Raw genomic sequence first — 21,271 nt, 5'->3', positions numbered from 1 at the left:
TGCTTCCTGGGATTTCTGTGTATGGGTTTGCAAAAGGACAAAAATCACCCTGCTACCTTTAATGACCTAAGTTCTTTTGTAATCAGAAACCTGTCCTGTTTCCTTTGAGTACCTGGAAGCCCTTCTCAAGGCAAGGGCAAAGGCATGGCATTACAATTGTCAATTATACAATTACAAATTGTCTTTGTGGCAATTTGTGTGTTCCTTCTGACTTGTGCCTATATAGCCAGATACTATACCTATGGGGATTTGAGCTCACAGAACTCACCTGAGTTATCCCCATACCCACTGATCTGCACCCCCCCCCACCCCGACTTCCACAGTCGCTATATCCCTTATCCTGTGGACAACACATCCTTTAATTTCAGTCCCAGGAAACAATCAGGTCTCACACAGACCCTGCCTCTCAATAGTTCTAATTACATTTAAATATGAGATCTCACTGTGATATGTATGCTAGGCCCAGGGAGTGGCACTATTAGGAGTGCCTTGTAGAAGTTGGTGTGTCACTTTGTCCTAGCTGCCTGGAAGCCAGTTTTCTCCCAGCAGCCTTCAGATCTGAAGATGTAGAACTCTCAGCTCTTCCTGTACCATGCCTGCCTGGATGCTGCCAAGCTCCTGCCTTGATGATACTGAACTGAACCTCTGAACCTGTAAACCAGCACCAATTAAATGTCCTTATAAGAGATGCCTTGGTCATGGTGTCTGTTCACAGCAGTAAAACCCTAACTAAGACACTCACATTCACCCATTTTGAAACTTTCACTGTTTTTATGAACACCTAGCTTAATGTTCACAAGGTGTCTTCGAGGTAGGAGTGGCAGGCAGCATTGACAGAAAACCTTTGTCAGGAAAGGAAGCTGACCTTTGCCCCGATGACCTAGCTAGTTATTGGAGGAGCACAAACTGTGTCCCCTTGCCTTGTTGGCACTTACTACTTATGTGCAGATAGAATCCTGACAGAAGACCACATAGATTTCCTTTCAATGCAAGTATCCACATTTGCTTCCTACCCCATGATAAATACCATGTGCAAAAGCCACTTGGAGAGGAAAGGGTGTGTTTCACCTTGGGGTTAAGCTGCATCGCTGAGAGGAGTCAGAGAGGGAACTCAAAGCTCAAACTTGGGAGTAGGAACTGAGGCAGAGGCCAGCGGAGGAATGCTGCTTGCTGTCCTTAGCTCTAGCCTGCTTTCTCCTACCATCTAAGACCACCTGCTCAGAGGTGGCGCCGCCCACAGTGAGCTGGGACCTTCAGAATCAACCTTCCATCAATAGTACTCTCACAGACTTGCCTTACGGGCCAATCCAATGGAGGCATATTCTCAATGCAACTTTTTATCCTCAGATGTCTCTATCTTGTATCAAGTGGACAAAAAGCTAACAAGAACACCAGGGAACCACTTAACCAGGCATGGTAGCACAACACTGTAGTCCAGTGCTCAGGCAGCTGAGGCAGGAGGATAGCAAACGGAAGACCAGTCTGGGCTATTTAATTAGACACCCCATCTCAAACAATGAAAGAAAGCAAAACCCAAGAATGATCAGTTATTTTCTTTTTATCCATGAGAGCTGGTATGCTTTCTCATGTGGCTACTCAGATCCGATATCGCCAGAAACCAAAGTCTCACCTTCTACTTAACTGAAACTCTGACTTAGTCTGAAAGGATTCCTTTCTTTTTGTTATTAAGATTTAGCCTAAAACTGGGGACAAGTGGCTGGCCTCTGGACTACTGTCAGACAAAGCTCCTTATGTAACTTCGGAAGCTAAGTGTGGCGCTCCTGCAACTTGTTCTCCAGACCAACCGACCGGCTCAAAGGTTTTCCACTCAAGCCCTGCACACAGAATTAACTCAAAACTTCTGCAAGGAAAACGTCCCTTTTAGAGTTTGATTTGGCATCCATTTCAAAGAACTGTTTGTATATTTTAGAATATGGAGACTTTTTCCTTTGATTGAAACCTCTCTTTTAACAATGGACAAGAGACGATTTCCCCCTCTGAATGACTTAAACAAAAACAAACACATCCTAGTTATACAGACCCTTGTTCTCAGAGCAGCATTTTTTTTTAAATGAGAAATCAAGCCCTACAGATTGTTAAGCATTTGGCAAAAGCCTCCAAAGAACAAAAGTCAAATAGTGAAATTCTCCTTTTTGTAGGAGATAAATAAATATTAGCACCAAGTGGGATTCCTTTCACTTTCTCTTTACTCAATAACAGTCTATACACACACACACACACACACACACACACCTCCAGGGGGCTTCATTCAGTGTTTATTTTTGGTGCTATAGCAATAAGCTCACCAGCAATGAACTACCTTCAGCATTAGTGTGTGGCTGCCCCTGGCCCCTGGGGGTCTTTGAGACATGGAGCCCTCTGTTTCCCAAGGATAAACAGACACACCTAACTGTAGATTAAGGTGCTACTTGTTTTAATGAGGAGAAAAAAAGTGCCTTGCTGTCGAGGGACTGTGGGACAAGAGGCAAGCACAGAGTATGCTAGTGTAGCTCTTCAGGTAATGGACAGTCTCTGCGTGCTAAGATCAAACTAGATATGGACCCAGATCGCTCCGGAGGGAAGATGCTGACAAGCCACGGGGCAAAAAAGTCTGTTCCTGGGACTAGCAAGATGGCTCAGTGGGCAAGATGTGCTTGCCTCATATGTGTGAGGAGCTGAGTTCAGATGCAAAGCCTGGGTAAATGGACAGCTATGGTCATGTACAGACCTATCGTGTGTGTGTGTGTGTGTGTGTGTGTGTGTGTGTGTGTGTGTGTGTGTGTGTGTGTATGTGTAAAGACTACTTCATGTCAAGATGGGAGAAGACAAGAAGCAAAAAGAAGAATAGGTTAATACTAGGTGGTGAGGTCTCTCTCTTCATCGGGTACCACAGCTGTGTTCAATAATGGGAAGAATGCCCAGGACAGCATGTGAGCTCTGGTCCTAGTCCTAAGCAAAGCATCAGAATAAAGGAGTTCTGCCCCTCCTGGCCACACAGACTCCTCAGTAAGAAAAGGTGAGAGTTCACTCTACTGCCCATTAGACAACTGTTAGACTCGCCAATAAACTCCTAACAATTCTACCACCTGAGTAGATGCACCGTGCTTGTCAAGAATCGTCCTCATTTACAAAAAAAAAAAAAGTATTACCATTTCAGATGATGTAATCAATTAGTAACAGATTCACTGTGCAAAAATAAAAAGAAAGAAAGAAAAGAAAAGAAGAGAAGAGAAAAGAAAGGAAAAACACCCAGGTTTTCTTGCTACAAAATAAAAGCATCTAATTATTAACCAAGGATGTAACACAGGCCAAAAGAAAATGGGGACTGGGGGTTGCATGAGTTCTGGGAATCCAAACTAATCTGTGTATGTGAGCCATCCCAAAGCCAGGCAGTATGCCTACAGTCACAGCGCTAAAGGCAGGTGGAGGGAGAGCTGGGCAGAACTCTGACAGGCATTGGCCAGCCAGCCAAGCCAATCTGTGGGAGATCCCACTGTAAAAAGAATAAAGGTGAGAAAAGGGGCAGTATTCTGGGGGTGAGTAAGAGAGGAAAATGGGGTGAGGATACAATTTATTACATTAATATATGAAATGCAAGCAATAAAAAAATAAATAAAAGGAAAGGTGAAGAGTGATTGTAAAAACACCTGCTGTCAGCCTGGGCCTCCGTGCACAGCCCCATGCACAAAATGCACACGTTCACACTAATAATCACACACCACAAACACACACACACACACACACACACACACACACATACACACACACACACACACACACACCTTCAAGACAAAAATAAAAAATGAAGTCTACAAAGAGTACACAACACATCTTCCGTTTTCTACCTCGAGGGTCCTATGATGTGTTCTTAACTTATTCCTTCGGCAGTAACATAATGAGGAGGGGGTGCCAAAGACTGCCTGCCAGGAGGGGCTCAGTGGGCAAGTCCAATTTCCCACGCTAGGAGGAGGGGAATTAATATTCACATCTTTTATGCATTGTTATAAATCCTCTAGGAAGTTCTTTTTGCCCCAAACGTTAGGCCTATGTTCTGTACCTTGCAGTTTGAACTTTAACTTTATTAAAAATGGGAGTAAGCAAATGTTTAGATTGGGTTCACTTTGAAGAAGCCAAAATGTAGCAGAAGATACAATGTTGTTTACAAATGCGTAAACACATCTTGGTTCATGAGAAGAAAACACTCTTCTTTCCAATAGATCGCCAGGGCTTTGCATTTTGCTGTTTGCTGCTCTCTGTTATTCTGGTTTGCCTCTTCCTTTCACTGACTTTCATTCTTAACTGTAGCCCTCTTTCATTGTCTTGAAGGCTTAGTTCTGACGGTACAAACCCGTGGGCACATCTGTGAGAGGGTTTCTGGGTTGGGTTGAGATGGAAAGACCTGCCCTAACCATGTGGAGTGGGGGGCTACGATTCCTTGTGCTGGGGTCCTAGAGGAGGAAGGAAGCTGGACACCCCATTCGTCCCTCTAGTCCCTGGCAGAAGCCACATGACCAGCACTTCCAGCTCCTCCTGCCATGCCTTCAGGCTATGGATGGATGAAATCCTTCAGAGCTGTGAGCTAAGTCAACCCTTGCTTGAGCTGCTTTCTTCAAATGTTTTATCAAAGAGAGAGGGAGAGGGGGAGCGAGGGAGAGGAAGGGAGAGGGGGAGAGGGAGGGAAGGAGGGAAAGGGAGAGGGGCAGGGGAAAGAGGGAGGGAGGAGAAGGGAGAGGGGGAGGGGGAGAGAGGGAGGGATGAGAAGGGAGAGGGGGAGGGAGGGAGAGAGGGAAGGAGGAGAATGGAGAGGAGGAGGGAGGGAGAGAGAGGGGAGAGGGAGGGAGGGAGGAGAAAGAGAGAGAGAGAGAGAGAGAGAGAGAGAGAGAGAGAGAGAGAGAAAGAGAGAAAGAAAGAGAGTCAAAGGTCAGAAGACAGTCTGCGGGAGTTAATTCTCTCTTTTCTCTATATGGGACCTGGGAATCAAATGGAGATTGACATGCTGGGTGGCAAGTACCTCAACCGCTAAGCCATTTTGCCACCTTGAGAAAACCTCTTTGCAGCCTAAAGAACCTGAGTTGAGGCTTACTACAAGGGTAATGCCAACAGCTCTCCCTGCCAACCTAAACCTTTCTCCTTTCGTTTTATCTTGCAGTTATGTGATCCTGCCCAGAGCAAGGTCTCAGCTCTTCTGAGGTCAAGGCCTTTCTACTGAGGCTTCATCTCCTCAGTCCTCCACACCGTGCAGAGGCTCACCCCACCATGACTTTTCTCAAATGGATGACGCCAGCTTACGAGCCTGAATTCACTACTAGCTCCTCACCCAGGGCTCTCGTCGCTTCGTGGGCATTGTGGCCTATGCCTAGCATGCCTGGCTGGTGGGCATTTGCAGAGCTGGCTTGCTGACCTTGAAAGCAGTCAGAGGAACTGAGTGCAAATCTACAAAAGTTTTGAAAACACGCGACCTGTATCTTAGGAGAAAGAAAGTGCGCAGAACCATTTCAGTCCCAGAATCTACCTTGTCTATTGACCTTTTGGCCTTTGTGGGGCACCCGCACACTGGTATGCACACACACACACACACACACCAAAGGTGTAGGAAGAGCACTCTTATAAGTCAAATCCTGTTTTCTTTAACTGTATCTATATATACAATCAGTCGAGGCTTGTCCTCTGGTCTCACCTAGTCTCCAAGTGTAATTTGTTCTTTCTTTTGTTTGCCTTGTTGTCATTTTTGAGATTTTCCTCAAACTGGCCTCAAATTCATAGACTCAAATGATCCTCCTGCCTCCTGCCTCCTGCCTGGGCTGCTGAGGTTATAGAGAGGGGCTATGGCCCACAGGAGAACCAGCTGTTCCTGCGCTTTAGTAAAATGCTTTCTTAAGAGAATGAACACAAGTCAGCCACATCAAGTCATGCAAAAAATGACAATACAGTTAAATTCCTTAATTAAAAATTTAAAATTAACCCTTCAGTGCCCAGTCTGTCTCTGGATCCTGACACACACACCTACGAGGCCCTACATTAGGCAGCAAGCAGTACAGCTGGGATCCGTAGACAGGGTCTGAATGCTGAACATTTTGTGTATTAATGCCTCATAATCGAGTGAAATACCAAAGCACAGCTTTCATTGACATCTATAGGAACTTGTTAATGTTAATTGAGTTTTTCGATGAGTTACTACCCCTCACCGTCATGGGGATTAGAAACTGTATTTGGTTTGCTGCTGATATGATTACTACATCTTTCCCCCATGGAAAATCTGCATGTTCTGGCTTTAATTTCCACTCACCAATATCCAACATCTACCCTGGAAGATACCTAGCACCCCAAGTTCTGCTCGCTCATGAGATAAACTTAGACCTGTAGAAATTCAGCAGTCAGCTCAAGAACCCAGAGGCACACACAAGTGACAGTTCCTCACATCCCAGCCGTGTCCTGTGCCCGCTACACTCTCAGTGATGCTATGGTTGGTTCGTGACTGTGTCACGTGCCTGCTCCATGGGAAAAATGCTTTCCAGACAAACCACGTTAACAGGATTTGACTGAACAACTGACACTACTGCGCTATTCCAAGACGTCACCACTTACTAAGTGAAAGAGGCCCCGGGGAGTCTTATTAACTCTTCAGGGGATTCTTTGACACCTGGCAATTTTTAAGGTCAGGGAACTTTAACTTTCTCAGTTAAATGCCCAGAGGACCAAACTTTCCTTTTGAGAATCATGTAGTCAGTTCTCCATGAGCCTTTAACCCAGAATGATTAGATAGTATTTTCCTAAAGTACAGACAGGGAGCTTAAGGGCTGATTTCTTAAACAATGATGAGCACAACGCTATTATTAATTTTATTCTCAAGTCTGTTTCTATTTCTTCATAGTTATTTATTTAGAAGGGGTTCTTCTTAATCATGCGTGGATTTACTGTGGCCACATCGACGTGTAGATTATTCATCATGACTGCACGCCCTCCTTGGCGCAGGGTGGGACGTGTTTAGAATCATCATTTTTGGTTGTTATTATTCCATTAACTGTAGCATTATTACGAGTTACACAGACAGCTGGAACCATGACCACTTTGGCTGGAGAGAGAGCTTGAAGCATCTCACCCAGCTGTGAGGGAACCACTGTTTGCTCAGAAGTCACATCTCAGTGAAGCCACAGGCAATGCCAAGAGCGAGGGAATTTAAAGTCTCCATTCTTCCTAGAACATGTGGGCCTGGCTTGTATTTATTAACATGACAAATGATATACCTCTTGTCAGTAGTTCTTGTCAATGGGACACAGGCTAGAGTCACCTGGGGAAAAGGAGCCACTGCCTCCTTTGGATTACCCCATTTGCAAGTCTGTGGGTCATTGTCTTTGTTAATAATTGGTGTGTATAGCAGGACCACCTATTGGGTGTCATCCCTAAGCTGATGGCCGTAAAGATACCTAAGAAGGCAGGCCAAGCAAGCCATGGGAAACAAGCCAGTAAGCAGCACCCCTCCCAATGGTCTCTGCTTCAGTTCCTGCACTGGTTTCCCTCAGTGATAAACTATTACCTGGAAGTGTAAAATGAAATACACGCTTTCCTCCCCAAGTTGGTTTTGGTCATGGTGCTTACCACAACAACAGAAAGCAGACTTGGGCACATGTCATGAACATTTGCTTGTCTCTCTATGCTAACTGCAGTGAGTTACAAACGTTTGGTCTCCTGCATGTCAAAGCATAGTTCAAACTGTTGTTTCACTTTATTAACGGAAGTCTGCCGATTCCACGCTGTATCTCCTGCTGGAACATATATGTACTTACGGACTACGAAACTGAGGTAAGTGACAACAGTGCCCCCTGGGACCCCACCGCTAGAGGCATACACTAGTCTCAAGTAACTCTCAGCATATTGAGCCCCTAGGTTTACAGCACTGTCTACTGGGCAGGCTTTCCGGCTGAAGGCAAGGGCTTCCCAGGGGCATATATACAAGCAAGGCATGGAAGCAGGAATCACAGAGAGAAAGAAAAGGATTATGGAGCCTAGTTTGGGGCCTAGGGGAGCTTTAAATCTAGTCAGAGTTATAGAGAGACAGCAGGGGATTAAAAGCTTCGTCCTTGGGCCTGCTGGAGTTTCCAATCTAGCTAAGGAAAGGCAAGATTTCATACATTCCTGTTAGATATTTAAAAATCATTATTAAAAAATTGTTATGATGCCAAACATAATATAGGCAACTTCTTAAGTTGCAAATATAAAATCATTGAAGCAATTCAGAATAAAAGAATGATCTTTTATTAAGAAAAAAAACTGATTTTTTTTTAAATTCCCTAAAGGCATTGGCTTTAAGTTGGTTACAAGTATAAGTCCATAAAGCAGAAGAGAGGCACAGGAGGTCCCTGCTCACCAATACTCCAAGCATCTGTGGCTTCTGCTGGCCTATCTTGGGCCGCGTCACAATGTGACCGTGATCACGGCTCATAGCTGGCCGTGTCATGTCCAGAGGAACGGTGATGTCTCTCTAACACAGAGACTCTGCTCTCTACTGCCATTCCTTGCCTGCCTTGGCACATTTCAAGTACAAGGAAGCCACTTACTGAGTTGACTTGAAGTGACTGAAGGAAGCCATTCAACCCAAGAAGGAAGGTATAGCGAGAACAACACACAGGGGTCAGCTTACCTCTCAGGTGTTCTTAGCGGGTGGAAAACCCGTCAGCATGGAGGCTGAGGAGTTTGACTCTGAGTCCCAGGCACAAAGTCGGCAATGGTAGCACACTAACTGGGGCCCACAGGGTGACATGAAACCTTACGTGAAAAACCTCAGGAAAATTGGGCGCCAGGAAGAGTGAGGCTTCATGAGGAATGACAGTTGACAAGGAGAGATTGTTTGCTCTGTTCTGGAAGAACAGCTTCTCGTTCCATTTACCACTGGGTTCATGTAACGTCCATCACTTTCTCAGAAAAGCCCCTGACACTTTACTGCATGATGGCCGTAATTAATGTCAGGCTCGAAATTAGAAATCAAAAATTCTATTTGATCCTTTGGTTTCAAGTTGGACCTAGAGTATGCTTTGGCATGATTACTAACTGTTAGCAGAAAGTTCTGGAAACAGATGTAGTCTTGATATGTGCTCTAAATATGAAACACATTGCAAAAGGAGTTGGAGATAAAAATATATACTGCTTATGCACACTTTGGCCATGTCATTTCCTGTCCTTATCAATAAGAAAAGTCTCTCTAGTTTTGTCCTTCTGTTATTCCAGGTGAACAAAATCTTCCCTCCTCCTTGTTTAATCAAGCACATTAATTTATTTTATGTATGTGTGTACACACACGTGTGTGCGTGCATGCATGCGTGAGCATCTGTCTGTCTGTCTGCCTGCCTGCCTGTCTGCACAACTTCCCCCACCCCCAAACACATACAATGGCATAAATGTGAAGTTCAAAGGACAACTTTCGGGAGTCAGTTCTTCCTTCAGGTCCATGGATTGTCAGGTTTGGTGACAAGCGCCATTACTCTGAGCTATCACAGCAATCCTTCCCGTCTTTCTAACTGTCTTTGTTTGTTTCCTCTGTCTTCTTTCTTGCACACCGTTGTTTCCTTGAACTATACTGAGCACCAACCACACGCTAGGCTACAAGATCGCAGGCTACAATGATCCAAGAACATGTAAGACAGAGCCCTTGTCCTTGAAATGCTTAAGAAAACTGTATGTAATATATATAGCACCAGAGTTGACTGAAAACAACCACGCAGTTTCCCTGTTATGTTTTCTAGAAGCAGCAGAGATGAACCACTGTTTCCTCAGAAGCTAGTGAGCATGCAATATATATTTTTCCAGAAAGATAGAGAGACTGGAGAGGCACAGACAGAGTACAGAGACAGTGCAGGGGGCAGTGTAGATGAGAGAGCATTTGCTGGTAGAGATGAGAGGCATTCAAGGAAACCTCGGGGCCTGCACACTGCTCAGAGAGCCCTGCGGAGTGGAAAGCAGCCGTGTGTTCTTAGGAATGCCAGGTATCTGAGAGAGAAAGGGAGTGAACGCCTCTACCAGGAGCAGCAAATACAGCCAACGAGCACATAAATGGACCATGATTCTTAACTAAGTCTGTCCCGTGTTTGCATCCGTATGAACAATCACCTAAAACAGTCTATGAGCCAAATTAAGAAGAGGGTGTGTGTGTGTGTGTGTGTGTGTGTGTGTGTAAAGGTTTTCTAACAAAATAATGCCACGAACAAAGTCTATGGCAAAAGAAGATCAGGAGGTACAGAAAGAGTATTTATGTTTTAAAAAATATATATATAGCATTCTTCTACCATATATACTTTTAATCCCAATTATTTCAAAAAGTTCAAAACCATAGAAACAGTAAAGATATCTATGTTTTCAGGGCCTTGGAAGGAGGAAGGCATAGTGCTATTAGGCAGGGTAGGGTGGGGAGCCTATCCTGTATTATTTTGCAATGGGGGTACATGATATTATAGGATCAGCAAGACCCACAGAACTGTGTAATGCCAAGTGTGAACCCTAAGGTAGACTGTGTGCTCAATGTCATAACAGCGGATCAGTATTCAGTTGTGCTAATGCAAGACATAAATGGCAGGTGGGTGGCGGCTGAAGGACATGCAAGCTCTATGTTCTACTTAGTCTTCCTGCAGTAAGGTAAAACTGCTACGAAGCATAAAGATTAATTTAAATCATACACATATAATACACACACACACACACACACATATCAGCATTTTCTATTCTTTCAAAAGTAATAATGCGACTTGGTTCTCTCCCTGCCATTTACGCGGAAAGTCCTGATGTCGCCTTGCTTCTTATAAAATTCTGAGATGCATGGATAAGCAATGTTGACTCGCTTTCATTCCACAGAGCCACTGAGGCACAATAAGCCAAGGGATACGACGTTGAAACTAAAATCAGGTTTTCCTCAGCTAAACTGTTCCCATGCTCTTCCCAGATCACAGCAGCCGCCATGTCTGGAGAAAATCAGTGCATCTGGTGAGAGGGGTCGCGCACTCCTCTGAGAGCAGGCTGTGTCTAACCCTACGGGAAGATGTGTGACCACGTGTCTGTGTCTGTTGTCATGCATAAGCATGGCTCCTTTCTTTAATGGATCTTTGCTTTATGTGTGGGCGCTTGCACATGTGTTAGAGGTAAATCCACCCCCACCCTGCCCCGGCAACAATTGACAAGATGTATGTATTTAAAATAATCTGAGTCAAACCACACACACACAGGTTACACTGAGCCGGGGTACCCAAGGCTAACTACAAATAAGTGCAATTAGTCATGCAAACAGACTTAGTCAGCCTTACGCCTGCGCAACAGGTGCCAGCATTGGGACAGGGTAGGATTGGAAACCATGTCTTTGTTCCCAGCACTAGAGTAAATTGAGGTTCAAGTGGGATTAAAACGCCATCTGCTCTTGTTGGAAGACAGGCTATTTTTAGGGAAAACAAGATGAACTCTGACCTACAAATTTGAAAATGCTCAGGTCAATCACCATTGATATGAGGAGAGGAATATAGGACGTGCCATTGTTAACACATGGGACTTGCCTTTGTTTCGGGTCCATTAAATTTAATAACTTCCCCCTCTACAGCTTTAAACAGAGACCCTCTTCAAAATAAGAGTGGCTCTCATAGAACTTAATTACTTGCCTGTGGCTGCTGTGGCAGAGGTGTGTTTACCAAACAAGCTCTTAATATAGAAGTAGGTCCACAGGAAAAATGGAGTATCTCTAGTGTTTTATTAGGGTTGTTTTAACTTTCTGGTTTATTAGCATTAGTTGCTAGAGTATTCTTTTTCTTTTCTCCAAGAGTGAAGCATTGCTCCTTCTTGGACATGGAGATGTAAATGTTCCCACGGAGGGACACACGCCTGGGGCTACTGATTTTAAAATCTGGACTCAGGAGACTTGACAGGGACGTCTTACAAATGAGTTCCATCAAATGCCACTGGGTTTTAAATGAAGTGGGCTGATCCTCCTGGCACATCTCAAATGATCACATGGTCCCCCAACTCCCCTCTGGCAATGTCTATATCTCGTGGTATTGATACAATAATTGTCAGTGACTTTTTTTAAAATCTAGGCTAATGCCTACTCTGCTGAGTTTGGGAAGTATCAACTGAGATGGCAAGCTCTCCCACAGCCTGGTGAAGCTGAATGAGCTTGCTTCGGACACTATGATAGTTAAAGAAAAGATCCAAGACTATTTGCTTATACAGAAAAGAGAAAAAGAAACTTTCAGGGGAAAATTATTTTATAAAAAATAACAAAAGGCAGAAACACCATGAAAAAGTTCTTGGTGTCACTCCTGGTGGCCTCTTCCAGACATCGATGATCCTTCGCTGTGTGTCCTGTGTGTGTCATCAGTGGGACCTCCAGAGAGCACAGAAGGCCACTAGTCCCCTCCACCTCCACATCACAGAAGTGGTGGTCAGATGGGAGGGAGGGAGGGAGAGAGGGAGGGAGGGAGGGGAAGAGCCAGCTGAAGTAGGAAGGACCTGAAGATTCTGAGATAGGAAAAGAATCTTTCCCCATCAGACTGGAAAGTGGAGAATGAATCTTAAGGAATCACTCTTCTCTCGGTGGCAGAATTAGTACAGGAAACAGTTTGAAGGTCAATAATTATCTACAGAGTATTCTGTAATGACCTCCAGAAAACTAATTATAATCATTATGTGAAGCCACACAAGTGCCCGGCACACACCCAGCAGCACGGGTGACAGACAGCACTGTTACAGTTGTAAAACCCAGATACAGCTTGGGCTGTGTACAGCCTTCTGCTGTCTCCATTGTCTCGACCTGTTTCCTGAAGGAAGCACTGAGAAGTCATCTGCCTACTTCAATGGTATATCACAAGATGAGGCGAGGTCACGTTTAAAGCCACCTGGGGTCAGGATGCTCCCCACACTTAGGTTACTATAGAAGGCCTTCTTATTGTAATATAGCTGGTGGTAAGAAGCCCAGGATGTCCAGGGCTGGTTCTGCACTGTGATGTCACAAGGCTGGAGTCTGATAAGCTGAACTTGACTCTTATAATTGAACTGAGTATGCTTCAAAGTCATTACAACAAAGAAGGACCCCTTTCTCATCTAGATGGCAATCGATAGTGTTTGCTTACGAGCCTGTAAACGACTCTTGTTCTTACTATTTAAGGCTGCCTCAGAGTAAAGGGAAACACTCTGACTTTTTAATGTTGTGCCTATGAACTTTGAGACTTCTAGCAGTACAGCTTTCTCTGAAATGAATTGGGGAACACAGGTAGCAGGCCTCTATCATTTTAGTACACCTTGTTATGTTCCTGCCTGAGTTCCAGAAAGGAAACTATAGGAAATAGACAGAGTATACTGTGGACATAATTCTTTAGAACTGAGTCCACACTTGAAAAGTTAGAAGCAAGGGCACACACAGAGGAAACGAAGAACCCAACCCCCTACTAGTCCTCAAGTACAATCACTCAGAGTATTTCTTGTGAATAGCATTTTAGTGTGAATTGGAATTTCTTTAGAAATTCTTCTTTCTGCTTGATTCTATTCTTGGAACAGAACCGTCCCAACCCTAGTAAATACAAGTACAACCTAAGATTTTTGATTTATTACATAATTAATTTTTTCTTGATACTTTAGTGACTTTTTGTGAGTGTACTGAGTTTAGCTCTGTAAATAGATATTGTAAATCTTAATAGCAATAATGTGAATACTTTAGTACTCTATAAGCTGTATTTTTATGAAGTGATTTTTTTAACTCCATAGGAGACTTATTAACTCATTTAAATATTGAAAATATTCCAAATCACTTTTTAAGATATATTCTGTGAGGATTCATTTTTATTAAGCAAACAATCTCCTTTAAAAAGTTTAGGTTCCTATTTATTACATTAACTTAAGCCAAACCTTGCCTGCAAATGACATACAGATATACAACTTTAAAAACAATTTGGCTTCAGTATATCAGCTATAATGTCGCATGCTGTGTGTCAAGTCTGTCCTGAATAGTGTATACTTTCCCAGTTATTTGTGAAGTTCTATAAACCTAAGTCTTAGTTAAGGAGCTTTCCTGGTGTTTGTGTAAGGTACACACGTGAGTTGCCTAGCATCATTGGTGAGTATTTTGTATATCTCTTTGGATGGGGAGATGTGGCCTAAAAGCGTTGTGAAGGTGACCATGGGACTTCTTGGGGGTGCAGTAATGGAGGTTAGCATTTGAGCCGTCCGTGTTAGAGGCAAATGGTAACTGTGCATGTTAGAGGCGGACCAAAGGACTTGGCCTGGTGCACATAGATTGCAACCAAAGGGTTTTATTTTCTAAAGAGGAAAGCAAAAACCTTCAAGTCTCACTTGTAGGAAGAAGGTCAGTCTCGTGTATCTTGAGGATGGCTTTATATAATGAGATGAATAATGATAAAGTAGAAATTGTGCAATTCGGCCCCCAGGACCCTACAAAAGGACCATCTCGCCAACATGGTCCCAAGGATGGGCCCTGTGGAGTGGACCACGAACCCTCTCCTCTCAGTGTGATCTGAGCCCTTCCAATAGTGCTCTAGTCCAGGCCCAGTCCCACAACCAGGAGCGAGATCAGGGCGGTGGAGGGTTCTCAGATCCTGACAGTCCACAGCTGCCTGTTCCTTCCTGTTTCTCCATACGCTGCTGACAGGAGGGATTTTCTGTTCTCTGTACTGTTTATACAGAACCTCCCACCTTGGCTCCATGGTACTTCGTTACCAGTCACGACTCACTGAGGTGCTCAGAAAGGAGGACAAAACTGGACTGAACTGCCTTTTAAACCAGTATGAAGTGGGGGCACATTCCTGCCTTTGGCTTAAGATCAATAAACAGCTGCATAACCAGCCAGCTTCGGCTCCTATCTCCTCTGCAGAATGGAAAGAGCTGTAATGTCACTTCATGGAAATGCTTGAAGTGACAAGAACAAAATAACCAGTTTGATCCACATCACCTGTGTGAACGGCAAACCCTGATGCCTAGCCCACTGGGTGGTCACCTGTTCAAGGCAGTATACAGCCGTTTCCACGGTGAATCTATATGTGAACACACCTTGCTAACAAAGCAATGTAGGTTTGTGTCTCTATAGCTGCAATTGTCCTCTGGGGCTCTTTCTTTCTTTTTAGATGTATTTACTTTTATCTTCTGTGTGTGTGTGATTGCCTGAGTGTATGCATGTGTACCATGTGTGCGCCTGGCCCTATAGAGATGAGAAGAGGCTTTCAGATGCCCCTGGAACTGGAGTCATCGGTGGCTTTGATCTGCCCAGTGTGCGTGTTGGGAGACAAACTTGTGTCCTTTCAAAGCAGCCGGTGCTCTTAATGGCTGAGCCATCTCTCCATCCCCACTGGAATATTTTCAAGGAGCAAAAAAAAAAATATGCTTTAACTGCAAAGGGTTGGTCTGATGGAAGCCGAAAGGGACCCTAAATGTACACAAGTCTTGTACAAGTCCAAGAGGAACTTTGACTCTGCGTAAAACCAATTCTTCATCTGAAATACAGATGAAACAATCAAAACTAAGTCAAGCCCAGCCCTGCTCATACTTTCTAGCCCCCTGTGTATCTTCTTCTTTCTCTCCTGTATCCCTGATTGATGTCTTGCCTAAAGGAGAGAGCGATTTCACTCAACAGAGGAAAACTGAACATCTATACTATACTATCCTTGGCCCAGCTCCCAACAGACGTCATGTGATTCACACGCACAGGCAGCAGTGGTCAACAAAATGCGGTAACATGGTTCTCCAAGGAACCTTCCAGCTCTCCCTCCGCCAGGCTCCCATCCCTACTCACCCCGGGGAGTCCATCTGCAGCAGAAACTGTGGAGGCGCAGGGACCAGAGAGCCCTCTCCCGCTTGAGAAACAAAGCCTTCCCTCCTCCCAACTTGAAAGAAACAAAGGAGAGTGGACTAAGGGAAGCCTGCTGGTGGAGTTTCAGCTTGCCAGGGACGACTCAGCGGAGAGCAATGGTTGGCTCCGAGCTTTGCAGAGGATTGATAGAGAGAGACACACGGAAACAGAAACAGAGAGAGAAAGAGAGAGAGAGAAAGGCATTAACCTGGCCAGGAGTCAAACAGGTGCTTGGGGCCCAGAGGCTGACATGAGACACGGTAGCTTGCGTGGCCCTGTGGAGTCATATCTGATTATTAATGAGGGTGGGGTGTATATCACAGTGAGTGGAGGGATTGCTTTCCTTATTTATGGGACTCATATGGTCAGGGAAGGACCTTTAGCTTCTCGCTCTATGTGTCTGTCTGAAGTCTTTACTGTAGCTTTCTAGATGGAGAAGAGGGTGGTCAGGCCATTTCAGACACACACTTCCGCTATGATCCACAAGCGATGGGTGTCTCTGGGGTGATGGATTTATGAGTGGGGAGGGGGCTGCCTCGCTCTTGAGTCACTGCATGCTGTCATTCAGGGCTCCTCTGGGGCTCACAGAGCTGGGAGTGACAGGTCTTCAAGCTAAGTATCCTAAGCTTGAAGGTGATCTCTCTTGGAGCTAGTTACTCTGGACCCCGGGCTTTCGAGATGGAGGGTGGCACCATCAGTCTGTCCTTTGGGCTTACAAGCAGAGGAAGACCTAGCATGTGACCTTTGGGAGAAGGTCCAAGATGCAAGACAGCACCTGTCAAATAGGATTCGATTCAGCAGGACACTAACTGGCTCATACTGAAGGTTATCTTAAGAAAAGCATGCCGTCTCTGGTGGAGTTTTCTCTCTTGAATTGAGAATGTTCAAGTGTTTGATAGCCCCGTAAATGCAAAAGACTGAGTACCTAATGTCACTTGTCTCCAACAGACAGTGACTTCGAGCAGCACAATCAGCCAGGCTTGTTCCAGTACCACCCCCCACCCCCGCCCCTGTGCAGGGGTGGGCTTCTAGTTAAAGCTTGGTCTTTACCTGAGATACGCCTGGGCACGTCGGTGATGGCAGGTAGCCCAGTGCCCCGTGTGGAAGACAGCGGCGTGGTGGAGTGGATGGATGGGGACGTCATCTGGCTCAGATAAGAAGGGTAAGACTGGTCATAGGACCACGGTGGGGAAGACTGTGCCTGCCTGGGATCTGGGAAGAAAAAGAAAAGATGAAACACAAAACCCATTTAGTATTCCAGCTAAATACCGCAGCCTAAAAAACCATGCAGCCCAGAACTTAAGACACAGCACAGAAGAAAAAACATGAGACTCTAAAATAAATAAGAATAAGAATAAATATCTCCCACGGCCTCTCCCTTGTAGGCCTCAAATAGCCCAGTGCTCTCTAGACTTGATGTCTCAATGAACATGACAAAATGTGTGTGTGTGTGTGTGTGTGTGTGTGCATGCACACGCGCACACATAGGGCCCATTTGTCTCTCTTATGCATAAATATTTCTATTTGAAAAGTCCAGCGGCCATTTAGAAAACAATCCACTTTGCTTATTTTCAAAAAGTGGAATTTATTTTATTTATTCTCTATTTTCAAAAATTCCTTCCCTGAACACATTTTTTAAGTTAAGTTTTTTTTTTCTATCGATCAACTTGTATAATTTGCCAAAAGATGTAGACTGTTCCTTTAACTGTTGCTTATCATGTTTTGAGGGTGCTTCTCCTTCTTAGAGTGCCTGATTCTGGGCTTCCCCTGCAATGAGCTCTCTGGGAGTCTGTGGAGTGGCATTTTCTAATGGGGGGGGGGAGAGGCAAGGGTCAAGGATGGAGAAGAGAACAGAGGAGGGGTAGCACCCTCACTGACTAGAAAGAAAGGAAGCAGGATACATTATCTAATAATAAAGCTAAATTTATTTTAGAAATAACCTTTGAGAACAGACAAAAGTCAATTTAAAAACCAACTGCGACTGAACACTGAAAAGTTATATTGCCATCCAGGTTCAAGGCCAAGCATATGAGTTCCTGACAGCAAGAAGAGACCCCCAAACAGAAGAATAGGAAAATGCTTTAATCCCACTGAAATCTCTCTCTCCTCTTTTTGTTAAGTGTCATGTGTTTGAACTGTAGCTTAGAGCTTCCTACATTCGCTGATAATAAAAATAATGAGCAGAAAACTGATCAAGGTTAACTGCCAAGAACTGACACCGTCTTTGACATAGCTCTGCTGGCTTCTGAGATGTGGAAGCCCAAGGCTAAGAAGTTATAAAGGCCATCATCCATTTGTATAAGCGAAGAGAAGGGAATTTTGTTTTGTTTTCCCCCTTTGAGCCTATCCCACCTGGTATTCCCAAGGGGTCACACATTCAAGTACTAACTAGGCCCAAGCCTGCTTAGCTTCCTAGATTAGGTAAAATCAGGTGTGTTCAGGGTGTTTTGGGCATACTTGTTGCTATTTCCAACATAAAGACTGTGTTTTAATCTTTCTCTGATCCATCTCTGCAGCCCTCATTCTTGCATTCTTATCTTAAAGCAGAACTAACAAACAACAAACAAAAAATCCTCTTGATTGCTCATTCCTTGCTTAAAACACACCAGAGGTTTAGCATATTTGGAACAGGTATAAAACTCTCCATTGAATTGACTCTTATTTTTTGAAAATCAACAGCTTAATTAAAAAAAAAAACATCTGAACAGCTAATTCAGGTTTATTTCTCAAAATAAAAATGAATACATAATGAGACTCAGATTTTTCCTGGGCTGGTTCCTCCTTTAAAGCCTCTAGGTTTTTCTATGCAGTTGAAGCTGTTGAGTTTCAGCTATTTCTTGTTTATTTGTTCAGTTTGGAAACAATTTATTTAAAGATTATCTAAATAGGACATACTTCCTTGAGTGGAAATAATTAAATACATCTGGGTATTTATCTGATGTTTACTGACATTAATAGATATGGGGGGACACCCCCAATTCAAGTATAAGAAACATTTACCTGAGTTTGTGATTCAAGAAAAAGGCAGTACTGTAATAACATAAACTTTCTTCAGAAGTCTAAAAGATAGTTGATGGTTAAAACTAATGAATTTCTATGCTTTCAAACTCCCAAGGTTGAGATTGTACAGATTGGCAGCATTTCAACTCCGAGTGACTGGTCCTTGTTATCCTCAGATACTGATATAACTTTGCCTTCCTCCTCGAATGTTAGTTACTATTTAGAGAAATGGGAAACCATCTTCAGATGGGGAAGGGTTGGCTCCTTACAGAGCAGGAAAACTGTCTCGTAAAGGCAAGGGGCTGGAGTCAAGCACATTCTCAACAGATGAAAGGGACAACCGACAACCGCCACACAGCTACAAGACGGGAGTGTGGATGAATAGATGTTAGGATTGCGAAGTCTAGATTATCTGCGCCAGATGACTTCCTCAGCAGACAGTTTGATCTGTGTGTCCAGTCCTCAAAGGCAACAGTGACTTAGTGGGATACTCCTCCCTGCCTAAACTGGAGGAAATCACAACAGGACCCACGGAATGACAGTAGTGATTAAAATATCACAAAGGAACGATAGACTGAGCTCTGAGAATCTTGTAGAAGAACTGGGGGAGGGATTGAGGGACCAGAAAGGAACAGGGACTATACGAGAAGATCCACAGAGACAAGTAACCTGGCCCTTTGCGGGCTCTCAGAGACTGAATCACCATCTAACAAGCATACATGGTCTGGACATGTATAGCACATCTGTAGCACATCTGTAGCAAATATGCAGCTTGGTCTTTGGGGAAGGGGAGGTAACAACCTGGGCTCTTCCTGACTCTGTTGCCTGCCTCTGAGTCCTGTTCTCTATAACTGGCCTCAGTGAGGGAGGATGTGCCCAGCACTGTGATGACTTGGTGTGCCAAGGTGAGTTGATATGGGGGGTGGGGTCGCTCTTCTCAGAGAGAAGAAGGGGAGAGACTATGTGAGGGAGAACTGAGATCAGGATGTAAAGTGAATTTTTAAAAGTATATACATATATATATATATACACATACATATGCATATGTATATATGTATGTATGTATGTATGTATGTATGTATGTATCACAAAGGGATTAGGGTGCTTGGTTGTGACATGACCCTGAGAGAGACAGTAGGAAATAAACAGGCCTTCTATTAAGACAATGTGCAGTGTAGGGTCAGGCTACTGGTTAGCTACATGACATCAGCTGCATAGCATGCTGAAGTGGCCATGCCCACTGGCCGTGAAGACAGACTGAGGCCAGGTTTCCAGCTCCCCGCTGTGTTGAGTGGTTTATCTGTGGAATGGGAATAATGATCTTGATTGGGTTTCAATGAGTGTGGCAGGACCCATGCCCAATCTGGTAAGCTATCTGCCTTTCGTGGTACCTATTTAGTAGTTAAAAGGTTCTGCCTGTAAATTGAATACAATAATAACTGCTGTCACGTTTGGAGGACTAGATGACAAGAAAGCATTCTGATAACTCCTAGGATGGATGTCAAAATGATTGCACTTTTTAACTCACATGGGCAGACTCTACCTCACGACCTAGGGTGTCTTTCTAGAGCTGCTGATTTTAAATGGAAGGTGGCAATACCATCTCTTAATTAAGCCTCCATGGCCAAATCGAATAATACACAGCGAATGGTAAATCAGCATCATTACCAATGAAATAAAAGTCTGACTCCACACTATCTGGACTACTTCTGAGTGCACGCAGCTCTTAAATACTTCTGAGATCAGATGATATAATTAAATGCAGGCCTTCAGCATGCAAGCCACTCAGCAACAAACTTCCGGGTGGCTTAAATAAATACTATAATAGTAAAATGTTGTAATTAATCACTCTAAATTTCTAAGCTATCAAAGAGTTATTACACTAAGAAGTTTTACATAAAATTTCAGCCTGCCAGATATCAACTAGAATGGTCCCTTAAAGGACCACTTTGCTTTGAGTGGAAGCCTTTCCCAAGGATGTCCTCACTAACACCAAACAAGGGAAGAACGCTTTGTCCCTCGCAGAGGATTGGCTGCAGCTCAGCCAATCTCCTTCAAGGTCAATCATCATCCTACATGTGACAATGTGACAATGGTGGGGGGAGGCAGGAGAGACACTAAAGAAAAATAAAGTATAAGAAGTATCATAGTGTATCCACTAGAGAAGGTATGAGGGGCGACCACCTTATGTTGAAGGGGAGTATCTGAGTGGCCCCATCCCAGGCCTTACCTAATACTCAGTGAATGAGCAAACAAACCATCGATCTCACAGGTGCCATTTCTGGGCCACTGACTGGACATAGGACATGCCTGTCTAAGCTTCAATTTCATCAGCAACATAGGGAAAAACAAAACAGCTCCCCCCCAGCTTGTGAAGATCTCAACACGCAGTCAGGCTGCATCTGTGTTCATCATACGGATGTCCTGAATCAAGCATCCCTCTTTATC

At 44.1% G+C, this 21,271-nt stretch overlaps 1 protein-coding gene across 6 annotated transcripts in view; it reads right to left on the bottom strand.

Annotated features, from left to right (window-relative positions):
- The window catches only part of Runx2 (RUNX family transcription factor 2), a 242,141-nt gene that overhangs the window by 132,693 nt on the left and 88,177 nt on the right, over positions 1-21,271 (bottom strand). For all 6 annotated transcript variants that reach the window (XM_052192217.1, XM_052192214.1, XM_052192220.1 and 3 more), the window contains one exon: positions 16,874-17,035. In XM_052192217.1, coding sequence (XP_052048177.1) covers positions 16,874-17,035 — 162 coding nt within the window. The remainder of the gene's footprint in view (positions 1-16,873; positions 17,036-21,271) is intronic.

Source organism: Apodemus sylvaticus, chromosome 9 (genome assembly GCF_947179515.1).
Source record: "Apodemus sylvaticus chromosome 9, mApoSyl1.1, whole genome shotgun sequence".
Classification (NCBI taxonomy): Eukaryota; Metazoa; Chordata; class Mammalia; order Rodentia; family Muridae; genus Apodemus; species Apodemus sylvaticus.
Note: the sequence above shows the minus strand (reverse complement) of the source record. Positions and strands in the feature narration are given on the sequence as shown.